The following is a 15,533-nucleotide window of genomic DNA, read 5'->3' as shown; positions in this document are numbered from 1 at the left end:
TCCACTTCCCCTGTGTATCTGGTCTCAGAGCCACCACCTTAGTCCCCCTGCAGAGGCCCCAGGACTGAATGGAACTAGAGATTGGACTATCCCAGGGCAGTGCTCTACATGTCCATGTGAATCCAGTGCCTTATTCAGCAGCAGGAAAATCACAGACGCTGAGCTCCAAGGGGTGGCTGGGGGGACGGGACAGAGGCACAAACCCTCTTTTTAGAGAATTTCTGTTCCGTGGGAAATTCCGACATCTCAAAACATTTTTTCATTTTGAATCGAACAAGTAGATACTACAAAATTTCCCGTGAAATGAAAATTTGGAACCATTTTGATTTGGAACCACTGAAATGTTTTGGTCTGTCTTCGTTGTTTTGATTTATTTTGTTTCATCTCTTATATTCTATAGCATTAAATAGATTATAGATATAATTATCACAACAAATCCTGTCTCTTGGCAGGGGTTAGACCAGATGACCTTTGCGGTCCCTTCTAACCCTATGGTTCTAGGATTTTACTGATATATAAATATTTTAATACAATAGAAACATCTAACCAAAATTAATTGAAACAATGAAGCCGACAATAAACATTTGTACTTTATCAAAACGAAATGTTTTGATGTCAGTGAAACGGAACGAGAAGGGCGAAATGATTCATTTCAACTCTTTGCTGTCCAAAATTCCTTTGAAATTGACACGTTGCTGGGAAAGATTTTGAATTCAGGGAAACTGAATTTCACAACGGAAAACACTTCCCACCAGTGACATCTCTTTCCTTTGTGAATGCAGCAGGGAGGGAGAGCTCCCCTGTACGCCGGAGGGCAGAGAGGAGATTTTCTCCTTGGGTGTCTGTGGACCCGAGCTCCTCAGAACCAACCCACCTGGGTCCCAGCAGATGTACCCGCACCCCTCGCTCAGCACTCCCTGCATTGGGCATGCCGAGCGGTGCTGACGGGCTCCTGAGGGCTTTGCAGACTTGCACCTCCAGGCCCTGCAGTGCAGGGGCTGAGGGTTACACAGGAGAGGGAGGGGAGAGGCCTGCACTTGGCAAGCCATCGGGGGTGACAGGCTGAGATATGGGGGCCAATGCAGTACCAGTGAGCTGGGAGGAGGTTCCCCCAGGCAGTGATGGAGTCTCAGGCTAATGGGAGGTCTGGGCAGGCGTCTGGCTCCCCAACAGGGGGCTCTGAGCTGCTCTCAGTACATCCCACCCCGAGCAGGGAGCCATCCTGTTGGAGTTCATTGCAGCCCCCGGGCCTCTTCCCCTCTCCTTGTGGGTGCTCGAGGGCGGATGGCGCAGGGGAAGGATGCGGAGGGCTGGGGTTGGCCTTGCTCTTCCCTGGCACTCACACCGTCGATGGTGTTTCTCCTGACCAGCGACGCGCACAGAGATCCCAGGTATCGGGCACGAGGCCTCCCTCGCCGCAGCACGTGCATGGCGGGTGGTGTGTGTGCTGGGCTGTCGGCCCCGGCGTGGCACGTGGCATGGCGTGACTTTGGAAAAGCCTGCACGGAGCACTGCTTCCCCTCCCGCCATGCGACCAAAGGGGGAGGGGCTTCCTTCCACTCCTTCCCTTCCCCCCGCCTCAGCGGGGACGGGGCTTCCAGTTGCTCCTCTCCCCCAGTCTCTTGAATGGGGGCAGGGCTTCCTTCCACTCATTCCCTTTTCCCCACTTGCCCTGGGGGTGTGGGGCTTCCATGCATACCCACCTATCTGTCTGTCTGCCTGCCTGCCTGCCTGCCACACCCCTCCCCACTGTATCTGGGCCCTGCCGTCTCTCCGCCTTGCTCTCTGTCCCGGTGCCCTGGCCTGCCTCGTGGACGGCAGCATGCCATTGCAGTGAGGTTTTGCTGTGGTTTGCTGTGGTTTGCTGTGGTTTGCTTGGCGCATGAGCTCGGGGGGCGTGTGCGGGGCGAGCTCTGTGTTCTTGCCGCCGAGCGGCTTGTGTCTGAATCGACTGATCTTTGTGATTTCAGAGCTAAGGGGAGAGAGAAAAGGCACCTCGTTATGCCATTCAGGTACCCTGACCCTACCCGCCCCCATCACCCTGCTAGCGGGGGTCGGTGCTCCCTCCCCAGCCTCAGCTGTTAGCCCTCAGTAGCCGGGCTGCCGCTGGTCTCTCTTCCCCACGTTTCTGATTGGCTTGAAACCCTTTTCCTTCTGGATAAGAAGGGCCAGAGTACGTGGTCTTTGTGAGGCCAGAATCTGTGGTCCTGAGCGGGCCCCAGTGAGCCCATCTTCTGGGGCTGGATCCAGGCTCACAGCTGGCACGTGGAGGATAACAGATCAGACCCAAGCCCCCTGGGTTCTCTTGTGCCTTGCTCCTGGTTCGACGGTGTGGGACAGCCCCAGGCGTGGAATCGACACTGGGCACCGCCAAGGCCCACAGGTGCTGGCCCCGCACAGAGAACGTTGGCCGACGGCAGGGAAGAATTGAGCGGGGCAGTCAGACCCTGCCCCGGGTTCCGATGTCACCCATGCAATCACGGAGCTCCAGCCTGCCCTCTCAGCAAGCCACCACGCTGGGTCACTGACAGCCTCCCGCCCAGCTGAGCGTGCTCTATAAGCCACAGTATCTAGCACATACAGCAGCAGGGGAGAGGGCGCGGCCTGGCGCAGTGGGGGTCTGAGTCTAACAAAGGGGTGCAATGGCCTGGAAAGGTTGAATACAACTGTTGTAGCCTACTGCTTCACGCCTCCGCAGGACAGCCCCTCTCCTGGCTTCCCTGCAGGGTTTCTCCCCTAGCTCTTCAGAAGTAAAAGCGTGTAACGCTACCACTTGAGCTAAAGGAGAAACTCCATTCGCTGGCAGCAGCCGTAGGTTGTTATCCACTAGAGGAACTGGCCGCTAGAGGGGGACAAGGCACACTTAAATTCGCTCATGTTCACCCATGTGCATGTGTGCGGGCAGGTACACACATACCTGGATGGAGAGAAATGAATCAGACTTAATATGTGGGGATTTAACTGGCTCCTTCCTGTCTACGGGACTAGGGCTGCTGATCTGTGACCACAACAAAACTATGAACATTTAACCCTTTGAGTATTAAAAGCAAATGCGACTGATTACGTTTCACCTTGTAAGGCCCAGAATGCAAGCCCTTTAGCGTGGGGGTGTGTATATATGGCATATATGCATATGTCTGAGTTGCCATCTTTTGGCATGTGTATGTGTATATGTTAGTTTTTGTGTTCTCTTTTCTGTCTGGTTATTGGCTGATGAGTACATGTATAAATATATATATACACACGCATAGATGCAAAGCTGCTAGTGAGCCATTTATTATAGATGCTTATTTCATGCCTGAGGCTACTTTGATTTCTTCCTCAGCACCAGTACGAGCTGCTGCTTCTTTCAGTGTGGTTTTGTAGTTTAAGGGCCCGATTCATAGCCCACGGAAGTCAAGGGAAAGACTCTCATGAGCTTTGGCTCCAGTCTCAACTCCCCTGGTGGTGTCTTAATTTAACTTAATGAAAATACATAGGGTCAAATTCCCGGCTGGTGTGAGTGGGGGAGGCCCTGCTGGTGTCAATGGGCAGGTAGGGGAATCTCTCCCGTTGTCCGTCCTTCCACCGGGGTTCAAGTACAAAGAGCCTAATGTTGGTTGGAGGCAGCGGGAGGAACAGTAGTTCTGCTAGGCGGCGAGGGTGCAGGGAGGAGGCCGGGTAGCCCAGAGGGGTGTGAAACGCCCCCTTGTGGAGTAGGTGAGTCAAATCTGGACATTCTGCAAAGTGGAAAAGGGAGAAGAAAGTGATTTCCCTAGAGAGAGAGTCCCTGTGTGAGAAAATGCACTGTGCCGTCAGGTGGCGTGAGACCCTCCCAACAGTCTGTGCTCAGTAACTCCACGCCCAGTGGGCTCTAGACAAGCCTGGGCTGCAAGGAGAGCAGAATTTAGCATCTGCTGCTCCAGAATGCAGGCCTCTGAGGGGCAATCTGCATCAGCTATTCATAGTACCGGGTCTTAGATCATCCCTGTGGGCCTCCATCCACTCGAGGGAAACATAGCCGCCAAAAGCGCTTGAGCATGTCTGATTGCCGCCAGCAGAGGGCAGCAGTGTGCATTCACAAGTGCAGCGGACACGGGACAGATTGCAGGGAGTCGGGGGGCGAGCGAAGATTTTCGCTCTTCCACCCTCGCCCTGTCGACCTGGGTCTTCCTGGTGCCCGAATTCCCAGGAGTCCAGGGAAGCCAGGCTGTCAGAGTCCTGCGTTCCGCTTCGCGGGAATGGAGTGAGACTGCGGGCGGGTCCCACGAGGGGCAAGTGGACGAGCACAAGATGTTCTAGTGATCCTAGCTCTGGGACGTGCCGTGATCCACACGGCTGCAGCGAGCCCAAAGGATTCTGGGAGGTATTTTAAAATATCTAAACACACGGGATGGGGGTGGGGGAAGCACTTTCTTTTGTTTGTTGTTTCTTCTGGGGTTTTTTGTGTGTTTTGGAAATGTTTTTGACATGTATTGTTTTTATTATTGAATTACCACGGCGCCTAGGGGTTGCAGTCACAGATCAGGACCCCATTGTGCGAGGTGTAAAAACACAGAAAAACCAGTCCCTATCTGAAGGAGCATACAATCTAAGTGTAGGACCAGAGGCAGAGATACAGACAGGGAGTGCAAGGACACAAGGAGAGCCGGTCTGTGTGACAGGCAGCGGTCTCAGCACATCAGTATTGCCAACCCCACACGTTCCAAAATCATGAGACAGGCCCCCCAAATCATGAGATTTACTTAAAAATCCAACAATATTTGGATTTTGGTAACTGTGTCTTCGGGGGCGGGGGGTGTCACGTTTTCCTGCATTTCTTCACAATCAGGAGGGCTAGAAACTTTTTTTTTTAAATGAAAGTTGGTTCTCAGAGATTCACGTGACTCCAGGAGCTGAAGCTTTAAGACAAAACCCCAAACAGCAGGAGGCTGTTTGTGAGAGTTGCCAACCCTGCTAGTGTGGAGGTTTTGGTAGGGGAGTTTTAAGGAGGACAGTCAGGTGGCTTTGCAGATGTTTACAGGGAGCTTCTGCCATGTATAGCAGGGGGCATGAGTGAGTACGTGAAGGTGCATTTCATTCCCTTCCTTCACTCTGCCTGGACTCAAGACGTGGCGTGAGACGCTGTCACCCGAACAAGAAATGCCCCCAGGCCCTCCCAGCGGGGTCACTGGGCAGCAATAGCTCAGCCGACTTCAACGGGGCTGATTTTATGAGTCTCCTCTGCATGCTTCATTCCTCCTGACGGCGAGCTCAGCTGGATGGAGACCAGCTCCTGTCAGCATACGCTTGGTGAGACACAAAGCGTGAGATTCCCCCTGTGCTGGGGGCCAGTGCAAGACTTTGTACCGGCCCCTCTGCACAGGGTAAAATCTCGCCCCAAGGGAACCCAGACTAGGCTAGGCTGCTTCGAGCCAGGAATGGGCCGGTGTGTATTAGGCCCATGTGCTGTTCTCAGGGTCCCCGGGGAAGGTCATTAGTATCTAGGAGCTCAGTGAATTCATCTGCCCCACTCCTCCTCACCAACTGCCCCCCCTTCCAGCTGCTGGGAGCAGAGCAGCAAACTCCAATTAACAGTCAGCGAGGTCCGTTAGCACTATGTGTTCATTTCTCTCTCCACCCACTCCCTTGCTCTTCTCCCTTCCGCAGCTGAATGGAGCCAGAGCTCGAGGCTGAGAAGAGCAGGGGGTGACAGGAAATTTCCCCAAAGCGCCAGGGCACATCAGAGCACGTCTGCTGTCCCACGCGGCTGTGGGGCAAGCCAGGGGCAGAGCAGCGCAGGGGTAGGAGCAGACAGGGATTAGGAGGGGAAAGGAAGGGAAAAGAGGAGGGGCAGGAGAAAGGAGGCACGATCAGACTAAAGGAATGTAGATGCACCAGAGAAAAGGGAATGAGAGAGGAAAGACGACAGGGAAAGGAAGCAGCACTGTGGGCAGAGAGTAGAGACAATGTGCTGAGATTCAGAGCACTGAGTCAGGGCCCGGATACCATGGTGATGGGCATGTTCAGGAGCAGGACTTTCTGATGAAAACCAGGGCACCAGAGTGCCCACCAATTCCTCACTCCTGCCGTCTCTGATCTGCCCCGGGGAAACCCAGAGGGTTCTGGGAATGGGGGCGTGGATCCGGAAGAAGAGCCTGAATTCTTTCACATGTCCATGGCGTCCCAAATTCCAGCCTCACTTTGAGGGACTCTGATCCGTTGTGCAAGGGCCCCAGGGTGTATTAAATGGGGTGAGGAAGGTGATGCTGCCTGGGGAGGGGAGAACACACACACGTGCGTGCACACACCCACCGCACACACCCACACATTATTCATTCATCTGCAAATCACCTCCATCTGCACTGAGCTTCACTGTTCTGTCACGCAGTCCCCGCATCACCCGTATTGGAAGACGCTCAGTGGATGCTCATTCAGAGATCTAAGGGGGGGTTAGACTTAGAGAGACAGGTCCAGGTCATAAAGATGACCTCTGAACCCAAACTTCCTCCATGTATCGGGGTGTTTGGTCCCCGAATTTTGGGTAGAAAGGGGCAACGTTGGAGCCTGGACCCCAGTGACATCAACGTCCAGGGGCATTTGGGGATGGGCCTCTGAGTGATGGCCAGCGCCACGTAGTGACCTGCCGAGTTAGAAGGGACTGGGAAAGCGGCTAGGCAGGGGGCCTCATGTACGTTTTATCGACTGGCTGATGCTGGCGATCAATCTGTAAATGGCACCCACTGGTTTGTTTCCCTTTTGTTCCTTCGCTGCCCGGCCGCTCGCTTCAGCAAAGGCAAAGAGAAGACAAAAAGGGGCAAAGATGGCGAGCACAAGTAGGTGCCCTCTCTCTGCATGCTCGCGCTATCTCCCGGGCATGGCTGGCAGGGCTGAGCCAACCCCGGGGCGCTCCTCCTCTCCAACTGTCTCAGCCTCCAGCCACCAGACCCAGGGCACAGAGAAAACCAGCTCTCGCTCAAAGGGCTGCGGCTGGGAAGCTGGACGGTTTTCTAAAAGACAGGAATTAAATTGGGGAAGTCCCAGGGCCTGCATCATCCAGGACAGATGAGATGAGCATCATGGCCTTGTCTCCTATGAATCTATGGCCCCTCTCTTGGCAGTAAGAAAAGGAGGACTTGTGGCACCTTAGAGACTAACCAATTTATTTGAGCATGAGCTACAGCTCACTTCATTGGATGCAGTGTGAGCAGAGGGCTCCAGGTCGGAGTGGGCCTGGTGAGCAATCTCCCCATCTCCTCTCCCTTTGGCATCCCGGCCTTGGCAGGGTGGAAGCATGTTGGCAGAGCTCAGTGTGGGTGCTGGGCTGGGGGTCTTTCGTCTTCAGGGCTGTCAGCTGAGCACTGATTTAAGAAAGAGCCCAGGATGGGGGCTTTTTTCCCACGGAGACCCTGCTAGGGCCAACAGTGGGATTTGAGCCTGGGATCTTCAGTGCTAAAAGCATGAACCTCTACTTATGGAGCTAAGTGAGTAGCTCCATTTGCTGGCAGCGGTAGTAGACTTTTATCCTCTTACAAGGACCAGCCGATAGAAAGGGACAAAGAACTCACTTGCTCTGATGTGTGATATGAAATGGCACTAAGATGTTTCAAAGTCATATTCTGTTTCCCTGTCGTGATACAATTTCTCCCCCAGCTCTCTCCCAAGACAGAGTCAATCTAAGCAAACTTGTTCTCCCTCATTTGTAACATCCACATTTCTCAGCTTTCCTGTTCCATCCTGTTCAGAGTTGGCTTTTGCTGTGAGGACTTGCAGTGGAGGAGGTTTAGGTTGGATATTTGGAAAAACTTTTTCACTAGGAGGGTGGTGAAGCACTGGAATGGGTTACCTCGAGAGGGGGTGGAATCTCCATCCTTAGAGGTTTTTAAGGTCAGGCTTGACAAAGCCCTGGCTGGGATGATTTAACTGGGAATTGGTCCTGCTTCGAGCAGGGGGTTGGACTAGATGACCTCCTGAGGTCCCTTCCAACCCTGATATGCTATGATCCTATGATTCTATGCCCAAGGTGAATGAGGTGATAGGTTATGGTAGCATTCATAGGTGCTAGCCCACCCCCTGGCCTCTCACCTTCTGACTGAGTGAAATTGACTCCATGCAAAGGCCAGCTCACAGTCCCACTGGATTTACTTGGTGCTGACTCTCTACGCTGGAGAGAATTTCAATCCACTATGAAAGAAGGAATAGGAACAATACTGGAGACATGGGGTCTGGTTCCCATGGCCCTGCACCTTGTGCTGTCGTCTTCCCCAGTGCCAGGTTGGTATCTGATCCTGACCCTGGTACGAATGAGTGGAGGATTCTGATTTGGCAGCCTCGGGGCTGCTCTAATTTACACCTGGCTGTCCCTTGCCCCAAGGGGCCAGGCCATTATCTGTGGATGACTGCCAGGGTGTGTAGACATTCGGACCGCCACCCCTGCCCTCAGCCAAGCGCTCTGTGCCAGGAGGAGGTGGCATAGAAGCAGTTATGGCATTTCTGCGACCATGCAAAGATTTGCATGCATAGGGGAAATCCTCGGGGGGGGGGGGGTGGACCCACTGGCTTTGCTAGGTGGGGGGAGTTCGACGGGGGTACGGGGGCCAGCCCCTGATTTTCGGCTGACATCCTGTCTCTTTAAGGCATGATCGTGGGAGAGGAGATGAAATGTGCCAATGTCCTCTCCCTCCTCAAAGAAGTGATGGTTAAAAAGTGAGAGCCAGCTGTGAGTAATTCAATGGCAGCCTGTAACCAGATCCAGGCCTCAGGGCTGGGACACAGGCTGTGGGGAGAGGCGGCCAGCGCCCCCTGCACGGACGCACGCCCCCAGGCCCCCTCTCTGTCTGCACCCCCTGTGGGAGAGACAGGGAGGGGAACCGGGAGGCTGGGTCTCAAAGTGACCCAGAAAAGCCCCAGGCCGGAGCCCTTTGCAAAGGGCCGGTGCCAGCTGCAACGACTGCCAGACCAGGGCCTGGCATCTCAGGTTCTCGGGCCTTCATCCAATATTCATGCAGGGACGGTGTCAGCTCTCCACCGCCGCCCGCCCAGCCAGCTCCCTTCCACTCCCCGCTTTGTCTGGGGGTGAGGGGGCTTAACCTTTCTTTAATACGGCAAAGAGCCAGAGGCCGGTGGGAGCGGAGAACCGGCGGGAGATCCCCTCCTCGTCCGCCCCCAGATCAACTCCAGCGCGGCCAGAGGCTTTGCTGCTGGTTTCGTAGCCCCCGCTCCCGCTCTGAGGTGGGCTCTGGCAGGGATGGCTGCTGGGCGGCACGGGTAAAGCCGCCGGCTTGCGCCCTAGCAGCCAGGTAGGCGCTCTCCTGTCTCTGCCCATCTCTCGGGGAAAGCCGGACTGTGGACTGTCAGCTGGTGAAGGTAGAACCTGGCCGTGCATGGAAATGAGGGGTCCAGGGAAGGGGGGAGGTATTTGCCATCTCTCACTTTACCTTGGCCTGAAAGGGTGACAGGTGGGACTTGGAGCCATGGGAGGGTTGGGGGCGGGCAGGGGGAGCTAGCTAGAGCGTTCTGTCATCGGCAGCCCCGAGGATGTGTCGGCCCTGAATGCTTCTCTCTCTCTCTCATTCGCTCTTTCTTTTTTCTCTGGAAAGCAGGAATTTTTCTCATTCTTCCCAGTTGTCATGTGGCCGGCAGTTTGCTGCATCCTCGCTCCCAGGAGCATGCGGCCTTTAAGAAAAAAGACCGAAAGAAGGGAAAATTGCCTCATTCGTTACTGGGAATGGAAGGAGCGGGGAAGGGATGCACATGTGTGGCAGGTCCTAACCCTGAGCTCTTATCTTCATGGGGGAAGCCTCCTGTTCCTATAAACCCTACTCCGTGTCGGTCAGCCAGGGCTGGGAACCCTCCTCCAGCATGGGCTAGAGGATCCGGCAGGGACCTTAAGGCAAGACACATATTTTGGAGCCCTCGTTTGCACTCTGTCGTAGGGGAGCTGGCCCCTTTAAATGAAGCTGCTCTGGCTCCCCTGTGCCAGCACAGGGGTGTCCTCTGCTGACCTGATTGAGAAGGTGGGTGAAAGAGGCAGAGAGCTGGGCTTGGGGATGAGGTCCATGGAGAGAGTTCCAAAGGTCCCCCGGGGAATGCTGAGGGCGGTGGTGGGGCGATCATGACAGCCTCCTAGTGAAAATATCAGACAATACAGAGGGCTATTCGTAGTCCTCCCTTGAAATATTTAGCAAAGCGCTGGAGCACATAAGAACAGCCAGACTGGGTCAGACCAAAAGTCCATCTAGCCCAGTATCCGGTCTTCCGACAGTGGCCAGTGCCAGGTGCCCCAGAGGGAATGCACAGAACAGGGAATCATCAAGTGATCCATCCCCTGTCACTCATTCCCAGCTTCTGGCAAACAGAGGCTAGGGACACCAGCCCTTCCCATCCTGGCTAATAGCCATTGATGGACCTATCCTCCACGAACGCATCTAGTTCTTTTTTGAACCCTGTTATAGTCTTGGCCTTCACACCATCCTCTGGCAAGGAGTTCCACAGGTTGACTATGTGAAGAAATACTTCCTTTTGTTTGTTCTAAACCTGCTGCCTATTAATTTCATTTGGTGACCCCTAGTTCTTGTAAAAAGAAAAGGAGTACTTGTGGCACCTTAGAGACTAACACACCAGTCATGATTTTATAGACCTCTATCATATCCCCCTTAGTTGTCTCTTTTCCAAGCTGAAAAGTCCCAGTCTTATTAATCTCTCCTCACAGGGCAGCTGTTCCATACCCCTGATCATTTCTGTTGCCCTTTTCTGAACCTTTTGCAATTCCAATATCTCTTTTTTGAGATGTGACGACCCCATCTGCATGCAGTATTCAAGATGTGGGTGTCCCATGGATTTATAGAGAGGCAATATATTGTCTGGCTTATTATCTCTCCCTTTCTTAATGATTCCCATGTGCAAACCTTCAGCCACACACTTCCACCCATCCCGATTCAGCAAAGAGCATGCGAACATGCTTAACAGGAAGCCAGTGCTGAACTGGTTTGCTGAGACGGATTAGACCTGTGCTGAAGGGCTATGCTGAATGGGAGCTGTGATTCCCATTCATGCCATTGGAATGAGTTCTTTCTTTGCCGTGCATAGAGGAGCTTTAGGAGCATTGTTTTCTTCTCTGATTCCACCCTACAGTGCTGCAACGCCCCCCTACCGCCCGCACGCACACACCCTCTGCCTTCTTTTCTGTTCCCAAATTAAAACACACCTTAATATTTAATAACATGGCTTCAGTGGCTGTTCATTATGTGCTAATCAGCTGCCAGTAAGCGGCTGTCTTGTACCACCCCTGGGCCGGAGATGGATTTGGGGTTTGGAGCGACTAATTAAAACGAACAACATTTAATTACATCGGGAGGAATAATTACAGTCCTGCCCAAATGCTCAGAATCTGCTGAAGTTCTCCAGCTGCTAAGTGGAAGCAGGATGTTGGAGAGAATGATGTTCTTAAAGCAAAAGCTCTTTGCAAGCTGAATAATAGAAGATTGTTGTTAAGCAGAGATCAGTACAGATTTATAAACTGCTTTTCAGTTCTGCTCTTTTCTCAGTCACCTCTAGACAAACTCACACGCAGTGGCGTAACAGCAAGGAGAAATCTGCCCGTTGATTTTAACGCTTCTTACAACACTTTAGTCCCACTTAAACGCTGCATGTATGTGGGTCATGGGTCTTGTGCCTTGCCCTACAGCACGGGGTGAGTTTCACTCATCGTGAATGTACAAATTATCCAATTAATCCTTTTTTCCCCGATCGTCATTGCTGTGGATGTATGTGAAACCCTCAAGCACATTCCTACTCAGAGATTAGCAAACAAACTTCATCCATTGGGTTGGTCACAAGTAGTTCACTTTGCAGCTGCAGCTGTTTGCTCTTCGGTATTTGTGGCATAGGATTGGCCATCTGTACCGTGTGGCCTTGTTTCTGCTTCTTGGTGCCTGGAGAATAGCGAAGAATACTCTTTCTGGTCCCGATGTCCAGCTGAATCATTCTTGAAGTGAAAAAGTCATGAAACTTTCCAGATTCAGTAATATTTTCACCAAGATAACTGGTGCCCGTCCACAACCAACAGCAGATAAAATGATTCCATAAGTAACAGTGAACCCCCAGCTACAGCTGGCTGAATAAGGGATTTTTCTGGATCGCTGGCAATTCTGAAAAATTGAAACAAAAGAATGGTTCGGGGCAGAAGAGATGTGAAACATTTTCAATATTTTGGGCAAATCAAAGAAAAAATGCTTTGGGTCAAGCTAAATGTTTTGTTTCAATTTTGAGCCTTTTTCAAGTTTTCTAATTTTTTTAAATTACATGAAATTTCTAAACCAAAAGTTGTTTCCAAGTGAAAAATCCAGACATTTCATTTTGAAAATGTTGAAATGAAACATTTTGATTTTTTTAAAATTGGGGCGGGGGGTCGGTGCTTTGAAATGAACAATTTGGTGAAATCAACAGGAATTTGTGAAACCTTTTAGTCAAATCAGAATTTTTCACCTAAAAACCTTTGGTTGAAGAATTTCACCTAGCTCTCCCGCAACTCAAATAACAGTGAAACCAAAGAGCAAAAATACTTGCAGTCAGTTGTTATATTACTTGACAAGCTCTGCATATTTATTATGCCGTCAGATGAAATGAACCCAGTCTGCGGTGCTAGAGTTGTCAGTGTATTAAAGAACTATATTTTATTAACCCTGCGAACCAAGTTCTGTTCAGCTTGGGAGCCAGTATATTAAATTATTGTCATGTCAGACTAGCATACTGTACTGAACCAGCCAGAAACACCGCAAAATGTTTGCCATGAATATCCATTTAAACTCACGTTGGCTGTGTTTTGAACCCACTTTGTGCCTAGCTTTGCCTTGGTTGTATGTTGTCGTTTTAAATCAGATCTGCAACTGTTAGCAGCAAATATCTCTGATGGCTGGAGATGGGACACTACACAGGGAGGGCTCTGAGTTACTACAGAGAATTCTTTCCCAGGTGTCTGGCTGGTGGGTCTTGCCCACATGCTCAGGGTCTAACTGATTGTCATATTTGGGGTTGGGAAGGAATTTTCCTCCAGGTCAGATTGTCAGAGACTCTGGAGGAGGGAGAGCACGTTTGCTTTCCTTTGCAGCACAGGGCATGGGTTACTTGCAGGTTTAAACTAGAGTAAATGGTGGATTCTCTGTAACTTGAAGTCTTTAAACCATGATTTGAGGACTTCAGTGACTCAGCCAGAGGTTAGGGGTCTATTACAGGAGTGGGTGGGTGAGGTTCTGTGGCCTGTGAGGTGCAGGAGGTCAGACTAGTTATCATGATGGTCCCTTCTGGCTTTAAAGTCTATGAGTCTAAGGTAGCCAGAATACCCCCCGATCCCCATTTTTAATGCCATTATAAATCAGCAAGTGTTGAAGAAATATTCTAGCAAGCGTTTTTACTGGCAGGAATGTCGGTGGGTGTCATAAATATAAAGGGAAGGGTAACCACCTTTCTGTATACAGTGCTATAAAATCCCTCCTGGCCAGAGGCAAAGTCCTTTTACCTGTAAAGAGTTAAGAAGCTAGGATAACCTCGCTGGCACCTGACCAAAATGACCAATGAGGGGGCAAGATACTTTCAAATCTGGAGGGGGTGGGGAAGGCTTTTACTGTCTTTGCCGGAAACAGATCAAGGATGCAAGCCCTCCAACTCCTGTAAAGTTAGTAAGTAATCTAGCTAGAAAATGCATTAGGTTTTCTTTGTTTTGGCTTGTGAAGTTCGCTGTGCTGGAGGAAATGTGTATTCCTGTTTTTGTGTCTTTTTGTAACTTAAGGTTTTGCCTAGAGGGATTCTCTGTGTTTTGAATCTGACTGCCTGTGAGATTATCTTCCATTCTGATCTTACAGAGTTGTTCTCTTATCTTTTTTTGTACTTCTAATAAAGTTCTGTTTTTTAAGAATCTGATCGGGGGTTTTGGGTCTTAAAAATCCAAGGCTGGTTTGTGCTCATCTTGTTTATTCTCAAGCCTCCCCAGAAAAGGGGGGTGTAAGGGCTTGAGGGGATATTTCTGGGGAAATAGGAACTCCAAGTGGTCCTTTCCCTGTTCTTTGTCTAAATCACTTGGTGGTGGCAGCATGCTGTTCAAGGACAAGGTGAAATTTGTGCCTTGGGAATTTTAACCTAAGCTAGTAAAAATAAGTTTAGGGGATTGTTCGTGCAGGTCCCCACATCTGAACCCTAGAGTCCAGAGTGGGGAGGGAACCCTGACAGTGGGGCTGATGAGTTTTCAGTGAATATTAACAGCAAGTGAATTTTGAACCCATAAGTGAGAATATGTATACCAGGAACCTGAGACACTTTCATCCAATCAGGCAACATAAAAAAATACCATGTGATCTGTGTAATTAATCCAAAGTAATCAACGCACTCTGGCTTTCAGGGGCCAGCTCCTCAGCGGCTATAAATTGCTGCAGCTCCAGTGCAGTGAACGGCGCTCTAGGACAACTCGCGCCAGTTAAGGAGCCAGCCCCGGAGGCTGAATATTTGCAATGAGCAGCTGGCAAACACGCTGCAGGCCAAGTCTTATGGTTCAAAATGATTCAGGGTGAAAATTCCCCCCCTCCCCGTGCAGAGACCAAGCACAACCAATGCGGGATGTCCGTGGTGCCTGGGGCTTGTGCTGGCCCCTCTGCATTGGGAAATCCACCCCCCGCTGACCTGTGGCCGGTAGGCAGCTTATGGAAAAAAAGTCACATGGCTGCAAGCGCACATGGCTCGTCACCATTATCAATCTGGGGTGTCTTGGCCCCATTTCAGCCTGGTGTTTTAGCCCCAGTTTGGGGGTATTCTGGTTCTAGTCTGGGATGGGCTGATTGGTATTTAACACTCAGAGTGGAATATTTTAGCTGATATTTTCACCCTAGTTTGGGGTATGGTTACTGCATGAGAGAGGCAGAGTGGCCTAGTAGATAGAGCACTGGACTGGGACTTGGGAGAGCTGGGTTCTATTCCCTCCTCTTCTGCTGGGTGACTATGGGTAAATCACATCACTGCTCTGTGCCTCCATTTCCCCAGCTGTGAAATGGGGCTGATGATACTGGCCTCCTCTGTAAAACACTCTGAGATCTACAGATGAAAATCTAGGTCGCATCTGAGTCCCAGAGTAGCGTGTCCTAGTTTGGGGTAGGTTAACCCCCAGAGCGCTGAAATGCCCAGACAAAAATATCTGCAATTCCTGTATTTAGTGAGTTCTGCCTTTCCCCCCCACCCCCCCGCCCCACTTCTTGCAGAGCTGGGAAAGGAGTCTTTTCAGCCATGAAGCTGGGCAAGATACGGCCCCCAAAGGAAGACCCTCACCGAAAGCAAGGTACGTGCAGCTGTGCAGAGCTGGGCCCCAGCTGGGTGAGACCACGTCGAAATCTGGCTGACCAGGCAGCTGCTGGCTGAGTTAGCAATGACCTGCAAGTACCCCATCAACTTGTGCTGCTCCATTGCTTCTTTATGTTGCATGTTACAGACCGACGGGGGGGCAGGGGGAGAGAGAGGGTGAATGCGTAAAAATGGTTTTCATCTTTTTTCTTTCAACTGTTCAATTTTTCATCAAAATCAAACTGAACCCTCGT

The 15,533-nt window shown here is 51.2% G+C and overlaps 1 protein-coding gene across 1 annotated transcript in view; it reads left to right on the top strand.

The window, feature by feature from the left end:
• Window positions 1-15,533, top strand: part of OTOF (otoferlin) — a 202,552-nt gene that overhangs the window by 128,963 nt on the left and 58,056 nt on the right. Inside the window, exon 6 of the mRNA XM_077811483.1 lies at window positions 15,201-15,277. Coding sequence (XP_077667609.1) covers window positions 15,201-15,277 — 77 coding nt within the window. The remainder of the gene's footprint in view (window positions 1-15,200; window positions 15,278-15,533) is intronic.

The sequence above is a fragment of the Eretmochelys imbricata genome, chromosome 3 (genome assembly GCF_965152235.1).
Source record: "Eretmochelys imbricata isolate rEreImb1 chromosome 3, rEreImb1.hap1, whole genome shotgun sequence".
NCBI lineage: Eukaryota > Metazoa > Chordata > Testudines > Cheloniidae > Eretmochelys > Eretmochelys imbricata.
This window is presented reverse-complemented; position numbering and strand designations above follow the sequence as displayed.